This window comes from Ilyonectria robusta (genome assembly GCF_021365365.1).
Source record: "Ilyonectria robusta strain PMI_751 chromosome Unknown BGZ61scaffold_5, whole genome shotgun sequence".
In the NCBI taxonomy this organism is placed as follows: domain Eukaryota; kingdom Fungi; phylum Ascomycota; class Sordariomycetes; order Hypocreales; family Nectriaceae; genus Ilyonectria; species Ilyonectria robusta.
In genome coordinates, this window is record NW_025764439.1 from 1,890,345 (window position 1) to 1,903,173 (window position 12,829).

The 12,829-nt window shown below is 49.2% G+C and overlaps 7 protein-coding genes across 7 annotated transcripts; 5 read left to right on the forward strand and 2 right to left on the reverse strand.

The window, feature by feature from the left end:
* Positions 1-114: 114 nt before the first annotated feature.
* BGZ61DRAFT_447010 (uncharacterized protein) lies at positions 115-871 on the reverse strand. Its single transcript, XM_046245275.1, has one exon. The coding sequence runs from the start codon at positions 820-822 to the stop codon at positions 436-438; it is 387 nt and encodes a 128-aa protein (XP_046107832.1). The 5' UTR covers positions 823-871; the 3' UTR covers positions 115-435.
* Positions 872-1,010: 139 nt separating this feature from the next.
* Positions 1,011-3,119, reverse strand: BGZ61DRAFT_569549 (major facilitator superfamily domain-containing protein; the record flags this gene model as incomplete). Its single annotated transcript, XM_046256033.1, has 4 exons — positions 2,765-3,119; positions 2,385-2,707; positions 1,342-2,336; positions 1,011-1,108 (listed from the first exon to the last, which is right to left on the reverse strand). The coding sequence occupies exons 1-4, from the start codon at positions 2,936-2,938 to the stop codon at positions 1,011-1,013; spliced, it is 1,590 nt and encodes a 529-aa protein (XP_046107833.1). The 5' UTR covers positions 2,939-3,119.
* Positions 3,120-3,697: 578 nt separating this feature from the next.
* BGZ61DRAFT_346591 (uncharacterized protein) lies at positions 3,698-4,800 on the forward strand (the record flags this gene model as incomplete). The annotated part of the gene is made up of 3 exons (XM_046239896.1): positions 3,698-3,964; positions 4,019-4,161; positions 4,212-4,800. 3 exons carry the CDS (start codon positions 3,698-3,700, stop codon positions 4,798-4,800), a joined length of 999 nt encoding a protein of 332 aa, XP_046107834.1.
* A 483-nt stretch (positions 4,801-5,283) lies between these two features.
* BGZ61DRAFT_447011 (Alpha/Beta hydrolase protein) lies at positions 5,284-6,429 on the forward strand. Its single transcript, XM_046245276.1, has one exon. It carries the CDS (start codon positions 5,322-5,324, stop codon positions 6,159-6,161), a length of 840 nt encoding a protein of 279 aa, XP_046107835.1. The 5' UTR covers positions 5,284-5,321; the 3' UTR covers positions 6,162-6,429.
* A 517-nt stretch (positions 6,430-6,946) lies between these two features.
* Positions 6,947-8,913, forward strand: BGZ61DRAFT_504564 (beta-lactamase/transpeptidase-like protein). The gene is made up of 2 exons (XM_046251804.1): positions 6,947-7,402; positions 7,454-8,913. The coding sequence occupies exons 1-2, from the start codon at positions 7,035-7,037 to the stop codon at positions 8,649-8,651; spliced, it is 1,566 nt and encodes a 521-aa protein (XP_046107836.1). The 5' UTR covers positions 6,947-7,034; the 3' UTR covers positions 8,652-8,913.
* Positions 8,914-9,095: 182 nt separating this feature from the next.
* Positions 9,096-10,213, forward strand: BGZ61DRAFT_447013 (heat shock protein 30). The gene has a single exon (XM_046245277.1). The coding sequence runs from the start codon at positions 9,313-9,315 to the stop codon at positions 9,973-9,975; it is 663 nt and encodes a 220-aa protein (XP_046107837.1). The 5' UTR covers positions 9,096-9,312; the 3' UTR covers positions 9,976-10,213.
* A 194-nt stretch (positions 10,214-10,407) lies between these two features.
* BGZ61DRAFT_475374 (uncharacterized protein) lies at positions 10,408-11,244 on the forward strand (the record flags this gene model as incomplete). Its single annotated transcript, XM_046248686.1, has 1 exon — positions 10,408-11,244. The coding sequence occupies one exon, from the start codon at positions 10,408-10,410 to the stop codon at positions 11,242-11,244; it is 837 nt and encodes a 278-aa protein (XP_046107838.1).
* Positions 11,245-12,829: the final 1,585 nt, after the last annotated feature.

The window sequence follows — 12,829 nt, forward strand, 5'->3', positions numbered from 1 at the left end:
GCACGTTAGCCACCAATTTATCGGCGATAGGTGCAAATCCCTCGCCTTGTTTCGAACACCTCGCCGCCCGTTCCCAGCAACCCCAAATGGCAGTACTCTATTAGAACACACAGCGGAGAGGCCTCTGAACCCCCAATATTGTTAATTACAGCCATCATAGCCGCGGTACGTGTAAAGTAGTCTCATTTCTCGAACTGAACGGTTTGTCATCTCACTGACCAAATATGCGGTAAAGGCCGGGATCTTATTTAATAACTCGGGCCAACCCTCCATCCACATCCTCAACTGCACAAGCCGCAAACTGCGCCACGAGCAGCCGTAGCTGGTGCCCCTCGGTCGCTATAGCCTTTCATTATCTAAACAATCTCGTATTTGCGACAGCTCGTTTTAACCTAGTGACGATCGACCCAAGTTCCTTTCCACCCAGTCAGACAGTCAAGAACCCTGAGTGAAACCCACCAACCCCGCGCCAGCGAAAATACCAGAGCAATAAAGCCAGAAGCCCATCGAATAGCCTTCGGTTGAGATCAAAATAATGTTGTCAACAAGCGTAAGGCTGCCCATCACAGCCAGAAAGATGTCGAGCACGTCGTACTGGCGTCGCGAGTAGAAGATGAACATGAGGATGCCGAGACAAGCTGCCCGAGCGTTCCCAATGTGCCAGACAGGCCACGTCTCCGGGATATCGGCGACCCGGGCCGGCAGGCCATATTGTATGAGGACGCTGCGTGTGCCGCTGATGAGCCACCAAATGGTACCCCAGAATTGTGTGCAGGCTACGAAGAGCGCGGGGATATGGCGATATTGGAAATCCTGAAACATGAAGACTGGATGTCTTCTAAAATGATTGTGTGGCGGGGAGAGGTCTAGGACCTTATGTACTTGGGCCTTGCCGTAATGCTACGTTATCGCGAATTAAAACCCAGAACACTGGCTCTTGCAGTACTGTCAGCCGGAATCACTGTTAGCCCGATCATCCCCAATTTTAGATGTGTAATGCCTCCAAATCCTTAATGGCGATCCGCGAGGCCCACGGGTCCGGCGAAAATGACAGCATTTTTTTTCGACGCCCAACCAGGACCGCGGTTTCGGTTCTCCTTACTTATTTCTGTTAATAAGTCAGCAAAACAATCAGCCAAGCCCTATTTTCGGCATATCATGAGTCAATCACCAGGTTGGGCATTGATTATAACGCTCTCTTATGAGAGTTTCTCCCCTTAGCTTCATGAAAAATGCTTTGCCGATTGATTTCAACTTCTAGACACATCATATCCCCCCTATGCTACAGCCGGGCAGTCTGGTGTGTCGGGTCCTTGTTATCATCGCCATCAACTGACTCACCACCAGGGATAATCTCCTCCACCGCTCTAGATTTAGCTCCCTCTCGGTCCAAGCCCCAATCCAAAATCTCGGGGTACCTGTTAATGTAGAAAAGCAACCCCAGGATGGCAATGATGCTTCCAACAGCGAAGGCTGCCGCCAAGGGGAAGCCGATTGGATATCTCGGGCTGTCATCCACGCGCCACGCCCGAAGTGGAATCGAGGCATGCCCGGCATAAACAAGGGTAACTGCAATTCCGACAAGAATTGATCGCACCTCTGGCTCCTTGCGAAGGATCTCGGCCATCCAGGCTAGGAGTGCATACCCCCAGGCCGCCGTAGCGAATGTCAAGAAATAGAATGCCATGATAGTGTGTCGAGAGTCAGGCCAGCCCGCAAGAACCGAGGTTGCGAGCACCTGCACAGCCGCAACTGCGACTGCAACTTGCCATCGCCAACCCTTCCAGTCACTGAGAGCGTTCAGCCCAATGTTGCATACAATGCTGATGCCGTAACCTCCCAAGGGGATCAGGTTGACGGTGTAGACGGAGTACAATGGGTCGCCGTTCGATTTGGTAAGCCCCTTCAGGTAGAGCAAGAAGTAAGCGTTGGCACGCTGACTCCAGGCGAACTGTAGATAACCAGCCAGGTAAAGGTAAGTTATAGGGGTTTGAACAAGAAGCTTCAGTTTCTGAACCAAAACCTTGAAGGGGATGATGCCGGATGTCTTGGTTCCACTCTCGTCCATCCTTGCGCGAGCAAGTTCTCTCTCCTGCTCCGACAAGTATAGAGCCCGGGTGATGGCGGGCGAATCAGGAATCACAAAGAAGCCTACGATGCCCCAGAAGATGGTCATGACTCCTGAGACAATAAAAAGCCATTGCCAGCCTGCAAGGCCTTGGGCGCCGTTCAGGTTCCTGTAGAGAGCTGCCTGGACGATACCCAGAAACATGTTTCCTGCGACGCCACTGACGCCAAAGATTGCCAGTCGCTTTCCAAGTTCTTTTGGCGTGTACCTATTTCCAATTAGTGGAGTCTTGAGTTTAAGGAGAATTAATTCTTACCAGTTCAGGATAAGAGATACGATTCCAGGCCATGAGGTTGACTCGAAGACTCCGAGAAAGAATCGCAGCGCGTAAATAGTCTTGGCATTTGGCGCCTTGTAAGTGAAAAGAGTAAATATTCCCCAGACTATCTCGCAGATAGGAAGGAATATCGACGGTCGGACCCGGGTTTGGATCAATTGCGAGGGCACGATGAACAGTGCGTAGCCAACGGAAAACCATGTTGTGAACTCGACCAATTCGTTACCAAGAAGCCCCAGGTCTTCTTTCATTCCAGAAACATAGGCGGCAGTAGTGGCGCTTTGATCCATATCTTTGAATAGCTAAAGTATCGTTATTAGTGGTGAAGGAAACGCTGCATTGTGGGTGGCGTGGCTTACACCGGCAACGAATGCCCATGATAGAAGGAATGCGTCGAGCTTAAGAATGAACACATGTTGGGGGTTCTTGAAGTACGGGTGAACTTTGGCGAGCCATGAATTTGACTCGGGAATTGTGTCGAGCTGATGGTCCTCGGTCGCCGAGGCGTTCTTTAGACTGGTCGTGGGTGACATGGTTCGGGGTGCTGACTAGGCCAGACAGTCTGGTTGGGTGAGGGTCTAGAGTTCGAGATTATCTATGAAATAGACGAAGAGCTCTTAGGTGGATGCCATTATATATATGTCTCGAGAATTTCGGTTTGGCTCAGTGTTTCGCTTCTCAGTGTTGTAATCAAGGCAGTTTCGTGGACTTTTTTTTATTTTTTATTTGGGCCGAGGACTGGGCTTGCACACCACCGTTCCTCATACCAGGGCTCTAATGACGGAATCATGTCTAAGGAGTCCATATCAGGTAACATCTTGAATCATGCCCCGACCAAAGTGCGAGGCCCTTGGCGCAAGCGATCAATAGCAGTTCGGTTCGTTTAAAAGGCGGGGACATCTGTCACGCAGGATTCTCCGCTTCTGGTTTAGCAATCCAATCATAATGATGGGAATTGGAGGTTTCGAAGCGGAATTGGTTAGCTGTCGAGGGAGAGCGTCGATTGCGTCTTCATCTGGGGAAATTGCTCAGGCCTTGTTTGCTGGATAGCGGGAATTGGCTGGCTTGGCAACCGATGACGACAGCCAAAATTACCACTTCAGTCGAAGTCGGTCGGCCTGTCGCCGACATCAGGGCTGTCAGCAATTGATCTGAGGGATACGGTTAATGCGTCAAATACATTATGTGCAAGGCGGCTGCATCGATTCTCCAAAGTGCATGCAGCTTCGAGCACAGACTTCTTGACCGAAGCACCTAAATCCTCTCTCCAGTTCATCATACACCAAGGCGTCATGTCTTCTGAGCCGTTATACCCTGCATATCTCCCCACTCGATCCGATGGATATGTCGCACCCGAAGCGGTACCCTTGTTCGAGGCGGAGGAGCCCGGAAGCCGTGCAGACCCGTCGAAGCCATCGCTTCTGAAGGCTGGGGCAACCGTGACGAACATCACCCCAAGGATTGGTACTGAAATCCGGGGGATACAAATCAGTAAGCTGGGCGAGACTGGACTGGATGAACTTGCTCTTCTGGCTGCCGAGAGAGGTGTTGTTGTTTTTGTCAGTCTCTCTCACCTTCCAACGTCCTTAAATTGATGCTAAGACTGAACCCAGAGGGACCAAGATTTTGCGGACGTTGGATTTGAAAAGCAACTCGACATTGTCAAGCACTATGGCCCGCTTCATCGCCACCCTACCATGGGCTATCCTAAAGGCACTGGACCCGAGTTTCATGTGGTTTATGCCGACGAGAAGTCGTGAGACTGCCCTAATCCATGAATTGACAAAAAATCTAACATTTCACTAGCGGGAATCTGAGAACCCTCCTTGGACCAAGGACGACGTATGACCTCTGGCACATTGACCAAACTTTCACACCCAATGTTCCATCAACAACGTTCTTCTGGGTTCTTGAAACCCCCAAGTCGGGTGGCGGCGATACTGCATTCACTTCACTTACTGCGGCCTATGAAGCGCTATCACCGGCCTTTAGAGAGACACTATCGTCGTTGAGTCTTTTACACACATCCGCCTCAGAAGGAGAGGTCAGACGAGTTGGGACGGAGCGCGCCTTGAAAGAAGCCATCAACGCTTCCCACCCACTTGTAATCAGACATCCTGTTACCGGAAAGCCAGCGCTCTTTGTTAATCCGACCATTGCCCGTCAAGTTGAAGGGTTCCTACCAGAAGAATCGCAGCATCTCCTGTCGTTCCTCCACAATCACATCAGAAGTATGGACTTCAGCTGCCGTGTGAAGTGGGAGGAGGGAACGGTGGTGGTCTGGGATCAGCGATCTTGTGGACACTCGGCCGTTCCTGACTTCCAGGATAATGAAAGAAGACACATGGTGAGGGTGATTCCTTATGGGTCACAGCCCGAGCGTTTCTCATCGTAGATTGTGTATCAGATTTAGAACAAGTCTATATTGCGTATATCAGAAGCTAAAGAACTTATCATGCTTTAAGAATAAATGCTAATTGCTAAGGATAAATACGGGATGATGTATCCCTAATCGTCAGTATTCGCTCTGGAAAAGAACTGGAAAGCAAGGCACTAGTGTTGCAACATTAATCGACGCAGATCTTGCGGTGATGTTGTTTACCACCGACAGCGACAGCAACAGTGACTACACGCCATTTATTCTATTCTAGGTTTTACCGGACCGTAACCCCAGTGGCGTACGTGTCATTTACTGATGTGGCGTATGGTTGGGCTGGTGAGCTTGGCCCAGAACAGAATCAAGGCTGGAAGCGCCTGATTAATGGGGCGAGGGTCAGATGGTGGAACTGCTGACAATCAGGCTGTGGCTGGCTATCACAAGATACTGAATACTTAAGAATCCACAGTACGCTCGACTATTTCACAAATAAGACGTCTGATAATATTCTGCTCTAAACATTTCCTGCGAAAAAAGCTATGGCGACAAGGCGACAGCCACTGAAGGCCGAGGCGCCATCTGAAGACGACGAACTCTTCTACGTATCAACCAACCCAGCCGGATCTACAACTGTTATTTTTCTCCATGGGGTTCTTTCTTGTCATTTGGAATGGGAGCATGTAACCCCCTACCTCTCGCCGGACTACCACCTGATGGTTATTGACCTAAACGGCCACTCCAACTCTTCGAACATTCTCCCGGTCCTTCTTCCAGCATCAACAGATCGCGTCGCAGATCTAATCAGACGCCATGCTCATGGGGGTAAGGCCCATGTCGTTGGGCTAAGCATGGGTGGCTTTATCTCACTCGAGTTGGCCCGTTGTTACCCGGAACTTGTACACAGCGTCTTTGCGACAGGCGCGCATCCATTCAGAGGCGTTTACAAATGGCTATCTTTGCGTCCATTCATTATTTGGATATTATTGTGCTTGCTACATTCAATGCCAGATCGTCTTTACTGGTGGATGGCTTCTAGTCACGGCATGGCAAGACACGAGGCTCTGAGAGCGGAGATGGCCAAAAACAGATCGCGGACTACTGTGCGCGACAACTATACGAGTATCTTGGACTTCGACTGGAGTAAAGTGCAGGAAGTCCATGTTCGGACCGCAGTTATTGCTGGTAGTCTTCAAGACGATGTTGAAGCGACACGAGAAATGGGTCCATTGTTACGGCAGGGCGGGTGCAGTGAGAGTCGGGTTTTTGTGGTGAAGAATGCCGTGCATGCATGGAACCTGCAATTCCCAGAAGTTTTTGCACTTGGTATTAGAGCTTGGATTGAAGGGAAGGAGTTGCCAAAGGAGTATGAAGAGTTATGATTGGGACTCTCCGTCACTGAATCCATTTCTCACACATGGGGATTGTTGGTTGGAGATTCAGCAGCGAAGACCACTGCAGACCACGCTTGAGGCATATGGGGATATCGCCAAACCAAAATGAAGATTGAATAGCAAGTTGAATTGACAAGAAGGTACGAACTCTGAGCCTGGCACGTAAAGGCACGAAACAATGTGCCTATCAATGCATCATGCTAGCAAGAATGGGAAAATAGCAAAATAGCTGCGGCTCCAGCTTGGATCAATGGACAGGCCAAGATATGAAATGAATTAAATTTAAAAGGTGCAAAAATGTGACATTCCCAAATCTCGTGCACAATCAGGAGATGATGTCTGACTTTGCGCAGGTGGCAAATGGGCATGTCTGGACTTTGATGTTGTAGTTAGAAAACCGATGGAAAGAGGTTTTATAACGTGTGAGAATTATATCGGTGTGCTCTGGAATCTCTTAGACTTGTCAATCAACATGAGCCAGACAAACACCTCCCAGCCCATGAAATGGTAATCTATTCTCGTGGGCTAACGAGGCCGCAGGTTCCCCTACATCACTTAGTGCAATAAGCGAACATTTCCCAGAAAGCTACCCGCCGATGATCTCCGTGCAATCCAGTCTGACATGGTTAGTGCAGCTCTTCTCAGTAGCTGACACGATTGCAGCTGTCAGTTTGGAGGCTGACTAATTTGAGGGTACCATTAAAATCCCCGCAGGACGAGGTGTAAGAAAAGGTGAGTCATTGGCCGTGAGAAGGTTCGTCAATTATGGCCCTCACACTTAGAATCTGTCGTCTTCTAAGTAGGTACTGTTGCGTTCTTACATTCTCACCTCCGTCCACCCTCAGCTTTCTACACCGAACCATGGAAATGTTCCGGTCTGAAAAATTCCGTTCCTATGTGGAGGATTTGATGAGCCTTCACCACGTGCCTGGTCTTGCTATTGCAGTTGTGCAGGGCGACGAAATCGCTTCTGAGGGCTACGGAAAAGCGTCCATTGAGCCGCCAGTAGCATGCACATCGAACACACTCTTCGACTTCGCATCGTGTGCCAAATCGCTGACCGCTGCATCCGTCGGGTTGTTGGTCGACGACAATGAACAGTTCCCCGATGTGCAGTATGACGCTCTAATGTCTACCTTGCTCCCAGAGGACTTCGTCATGCCCGGCGTTGGGTATACAGAAGGCGTTACTGTTGAAGATATCTTGAGCCATAGGACTGGCATGGCCGCGTAAAAACCCTCACTGTCAGACTCCTGGTCATCGCTGACTTACAAACATAGCCATGACAATTCCTATTTTGGGCCACAGGCAGCGCAGCCAGACGATGCTCGTTCTATCACTAGAAATTTGCGGAACCTTCCCGTGGCTGCACCCATCCGGGCAAGATATCTGTATTGCAACATGATGTATACCGCGGCATCATATCTGGTGGAAGTGAAAAGTGGGCAGAGCTTTGCCGAATTTCTACACGAGCGCTTTTTCGAACCGCTTGATATGAAATCAACCTGTCTTCAGTCCACAACCGCTGGAGCTAAGGGGTTTGGGGATCGTATTGCTACCGGATATCACTGGTACAAGGACAGCTCAACATACCATGGGTTCCAGAGCCCAGATTGTCCGGAGGGGCAAGGTGCAGGCTCCATCATCTCCAGCGTCGCCGATTTTGCCAAATGGGTTCAAGCGTTGATGAACCGCAAAGGCCCGATCAATGAAAAAGTGTACCAAGGGCTCATCCGAATGCGCTCTTTTGTGAACCCAAACGCAAGAAGATTGAAGCCACATTCTTCCCCTGCTGCATACGCAGCAGGATTAGAAGTGCACTATTACCGGGGCCATATGGTTGTCGGGCACAATGGCACCATCGACGGCTTCGGGAGCCGGTTTTTCTTCGTCCCTAGCTTCAACTTCGGCGCTGTTATTGTCGGAAACTCGACTGGAGCAGGCCCCATCGGGACTGTTTTGGCCCGTGACTTCATCGACGAAGTCCTTCAGATTCCAGAGGCAGACCAGCCATATCGACAAAGAAGCAAAACCCCGAAAATGAGCAAAAGCTGCAATAAGAGTGTCCATCCCAAACAGAAATTCGAGAACAAGGGGAATACAAAAGGGAAAAATAAAGAAACAATACCAGGAACCCGCGACATCCCCGCCAAAGATTTAAAACCCCAAGAGTTGCCGCTTACTCTATACACAGGCAAGTACTGGCACCCTGGATATCACAACATTACTGTTCAGGCCAAGGGCAACAAAAATTTTATTGACGCCATGGATCGGTCAATGGGATTCACTCTGACTTTTGATCATCTATGTGACCAAACAAGATACACAGCGCATTTAAGTGACTTTTTAGAAGATTGTGTGGAATCAATTCAGGCCGAGTTCAAATTTGAGGATGACATTGCGGTAAAATTGGGATTGGGCCTGGAGCCTGCTTTGAAGGAGATGATTTGGTTTACAAGAGTGGATGAGAGTTGTTGAAATGTATTATTTTCCCCTACTTATGAAAATCCATCTTGATTCATGTGAAGGGTGTCTCTGTCAGTTACCTGACTCGCCTCTTCGCATGTCATGTTAGCAGAGCCCGCCTTGACTTGATTCGCCGCGCACGGGCCACCAATCACAAGTGGGCCTTATCGCGACGAACCAATACTTCCCAGAGAACATTTCAGATGCTTTGGATGAACGATCCCACGTACCCAAAAGTAATAAGATCATACATAGGCTAATTCATATATTTATAGACCATTCATTTTTACTCCATTTTCAATTTTGGCCAAGTTGTGACTTGTAGGTAAGCATACCTGACCTGGGCTTATGGAACCCCCTAGAATGTTCCACAAGATTCCACAATCAACTAGTACCATCGGGATGATTTAGAATCATCGGCATAAGCAAATGGCTATTGTAAGCCTTCGAGAATACGGGGGAAACAATTAATGTAATCTTCGCCGTCCCTTATTTCACTATAAAGCGACGCTGTATATTCCTCAAAGCCCAATCTGCCTCTTCATCCGAACACACACACTCACAAGCCTAATAAGAAGCTCTTCTATCTGCTCCATCTTCAACACCTGCTTAACGCTTCCATTATCAAACCACCCATCCATTTTACAGTCTTACTACCAGCCTAATACACAAAATGGCCTTCTCACCGTGCAAATTCTACAAGTCCGACGCCTCCTTCACTCCCCTCTTCCGACTCCTCAATGACTTTGACAACTACTCTCGCCAAGACGCTCGTCGAAGTGCTGTTCCTCAGTGGCAGCCGAAGTTTGACATCCGCGAGACCCAGCAAGCTTATGAGCTCCATGGCGAGTTCCCTGGTGTGAACATGGACAATGTCAATGTCATCTTCACCGATCCTCAAACAATCCTCATCTCCGGCAAGAAGGAGCGTGCTTTCACAGCTGGTGCCACACCTACTGCCATCGCTGAGGACACCACTAGCGATACTGCCAGCGACATCGATGAGAAGAGGAGCTCCTATCAGGCCACCGTCGAAGATGAGGAGTTCGAGTCTATCTCTTACGATGGCGAAGAGGCTCCCGAACAGGCCGAGAAGACTGCGTCTGAAGTAGTCGAGCCCAAGAAGGCCGAGAAAACTGAAACGACTGAGCCAAAGCCCGCCGACAACGCCAAGTGGTGGCTCACAGAGCGCACCGTTGGCCAGTTCTCCCGAAGCTTCAACTTCCACAACCGGGTCGAACATGACGCTGCGACTGCCAACTTCAAGGATGGCATCCTCTCAATCATCGTTCCCAAGTCTGAGAAGCACGAATCGCGGCCCATCTCCATCAACTGATTCATGTACCCCAATATCTAATAGTGGCCAAGCATACGATGCTTAAGGTTGCCATACAAATATTGCATGTCGGCGGAGCTTCCGAGTTCAGGTGTTCCAATCATCGGTTATTTTTTGATTAATGGATGGGTACATGGGATGGAGTGTGTTTGGCTTTAGTACGGTTTTGTTCGGTGCCGTTGTCATTAGGCAATTGTAAGATAGGAATATTGAATCAATACAAAGACATTTCGCGTTGCTTAGTAATTTTCACACGGCCTTGGCATGCAGATTATGAATGCAGACGCGGTTGGTTGCGCAGGAGTATCAAAAATATAAGAGGCGAAAACCCCCAAACTCAAACGTGGCTTCTTGACTTCTCCTGAACCACACCGTTCTATTCCCTCCTTGTTAGTTATTATCTTCTACTTCTAAGTACCCAAGGTTCTTTCAATGAATCAATCTATCGATACTGGCGACGACCCCGCGTGGATCTATCAAGAGGACTTTCGACGGCCGCGCTTTGTTGGAGACCCTCTACACCACCGCGAGATTATATCTCAACTGCGAGAGGTCTTAGTGCTCACCCGTGGTCACCGGCAAAAGAGATGGGGATTCGCCATTGTACGCACATCGTATGGTCCTGGGTCAGATGAACAGATGCAATACGCCCTCGCTCTAATCCGCAGTACGGCGCAAGTATTCACCGATACGGAGGCCATCTCTGTAAAGCACATACTGGAGGAGCATAAAAGTAGCCAACCTTTCGAGCTCGCGGACCTATCTCTAGAGTTTGATACACGGCCCAACCAGGAGATACTGAGCCGCTTCGAGAACGATGTACTGGAAGATGCAGCGCTAGAGGACGCCTCGGTTGCCACGGTCTGCGAGTATTTCGCGGATTGGATTGCGACTAACGATGGCCCTTCCAATACCGGTGACATTCGGTTCATTTCCTGCATTATGCTCGACACCGAGACGCTGGCTCAACTTGCTACGGTGCCGGGTGACTTCCCTGAAACTGGAACCACGAGCTTCGGGTCGCCATACTGGGTGAAGGTGGTTGAAGTAAAGCCACAGCCCGAGGAGGCTTTCCGGGTATACCTCTTTGGGGAGTTTGGTCTGGCTCAATATTGGTTTGATCTGAATCATAGCCGGCGGTCAGCTATGGAGTTAACTCATAACAAAGACCCCGAGAACCCTGGAATCCGCTACTTTGGGTATCTACCAACTAATGTTGGGTACCTACCATACACTCAGCTTCCCGGACCCGTTGAGATTTTACAGTAGGTGTAACGTTAGCTGGTCAAACCCCTTAGCACGGTCCGAGTGCATGGCTATTGCTACAAGTTTGTCTACCACAGCAAGCTTAGAATTGGAATAGAGCCAACTGACGCTGCTGTAGCCAAATCTTCCAGTTTCTCTCATTAATGCTGGCTGTTTCCTGTGGAGAAAGCTTGTGGAGCTGCCAACGCCAGAATCAATGAACCATTCGGCTAACTCGACCCCAAATCCACCATTAATCCTTGATCATTGATCATTTGATATCGAATCTTCCGATATTTCGATCTTTTTGATGTCGGACCGACAAAACGGCGCTAATGCAAACACGAGTCAGGGGTGGCGTTATCGGTTACCCGACGGAAATGGGTCGCAATAAATCAGGGGAAGTTCTGGGGAACGACCTGTGATAGTTAAGTCGGGGTAGATAAGACGCAGAACTTGTTTCCCCGCACTGGGGATGACATGAGTATCTCGTTTTGCCGGAAGGGGGTGGCCGGTTGCTGCATTTTCGTCGCGTAACCCCTCTATAATTTCTCACGATTGACACTAGGGTTGGCTGGTTCATCAACTGCCCACGGCGTCCGTTCATCATTCCCTTGTCCATTACTTAGATTGATATGACACTAAAATGCTGTTTACCCTGGATAACTCCTTACATGACACTATATCTTGAGTTGGGTGTGTTTTGGAGAAAGGTGTCCCAGCAGCCCAGTTCGAGGAGCTTATAGCGGGCTAGCTAAAACGGCGCATCTTTCAATATCGATAGGGTGTAAAATCGGGTCACCATGAGGGCTATGTTTTTCCCCACGGGTACCCGTCGATAGCTAAAAGCTATAGGGTAAATGGATTTTTATTAAATATAAAGTTGAAAAATTATATGTAACATTATTTACAATAAAACAAGATATAATACAAGTATTTCAACCCATTGGTACCTACAAGCTCAGAATAGGTACTCAGGCTGTAGGTGCCCATGGGTACTTACAGCCCTAAACTTTGAGGACGGAACGCTTGACGAATGCTTGGCATGAGTGGTTTGTTTCCTCATCACACACCATTAGTGATCTTGGTATAACTTTGAACACTTTGGCTGTCAAATACCAGAATCAATGTTTCATAGTTTCTCACATTGGGAGGCATCCATCGTGGACTGACTACGGAATGATTAAGGCGTGCGTCAACGAGACATTGACCAGGAGGCCGGGTGTCTGATCTTGGTTCGTGCGTGGTGGCAGCACGAATGTTAAAGCATGTACGTGGGCATCGGGCCTGGATGATGGCACATATGACTGGTCAAGAGACTGTGAAGGACCCTGGTTTCCTGCATGGCATTCTTGGACCGAGATTTCTAGGTCTCCATGCACCTCGACACGTAGACCGAGTGTGATATTGTTCTGGAACGGACCGATTCATAGAGAGTTGCGGATAGGTTGCTCACGGATCATCGAAAGTCAAAGCACTTGCAGCGATGCCTATGATCAGCCGCTCAAGCTAATGCAAGCCTCAGGGGTGCGATTGGACAGGGCAGTTCCCGACGTTTCCTGGGCTAACCCTGCCGCCCAACCATACTCCGTGTATTCCTGCTTTGGTC

Bases quoted from the DNA above. Each gene is read 5' to 3' on its own strand.
- BGZ61DRAFT_447010 (XM_046245275.1), bottom strand. From the start codon at position 822: ATGTTTCAGGATTTCCAATATCGCCATATCCCCGCGCTCTTCGTAGCC.
- BGZ61DRAFT_447011 (XM_046245276.1), top strand. From the start codon at position 5,322: ATGGCGACAAGGCGACAGCCACTGAAGGCCGAGGCGCCATCTGAAGAC.
- BGZ61DRAFT_504564 (XM_046251804.1), top strand. From the start codon at position 7,035: ATGGAAATGTTCCGGTCTGAAAAATTCCGTTCCTATGTGGAGGATTTG. The intron at 7,403-7,453 runs GTAAAAACCCTC...TTACAAACATAG, and splicing joins CATAGGACTGGCATGGCCGC to CCATGACAATTCCTATTTTG.
- BGZ61DRAFT_447013 (XM_046245277.1), top strand. From the start codon at position 9,313: ATGGCCTTCTCACCGTGCAAATTCTACAAGTCCGACGCCTCCTTCACT.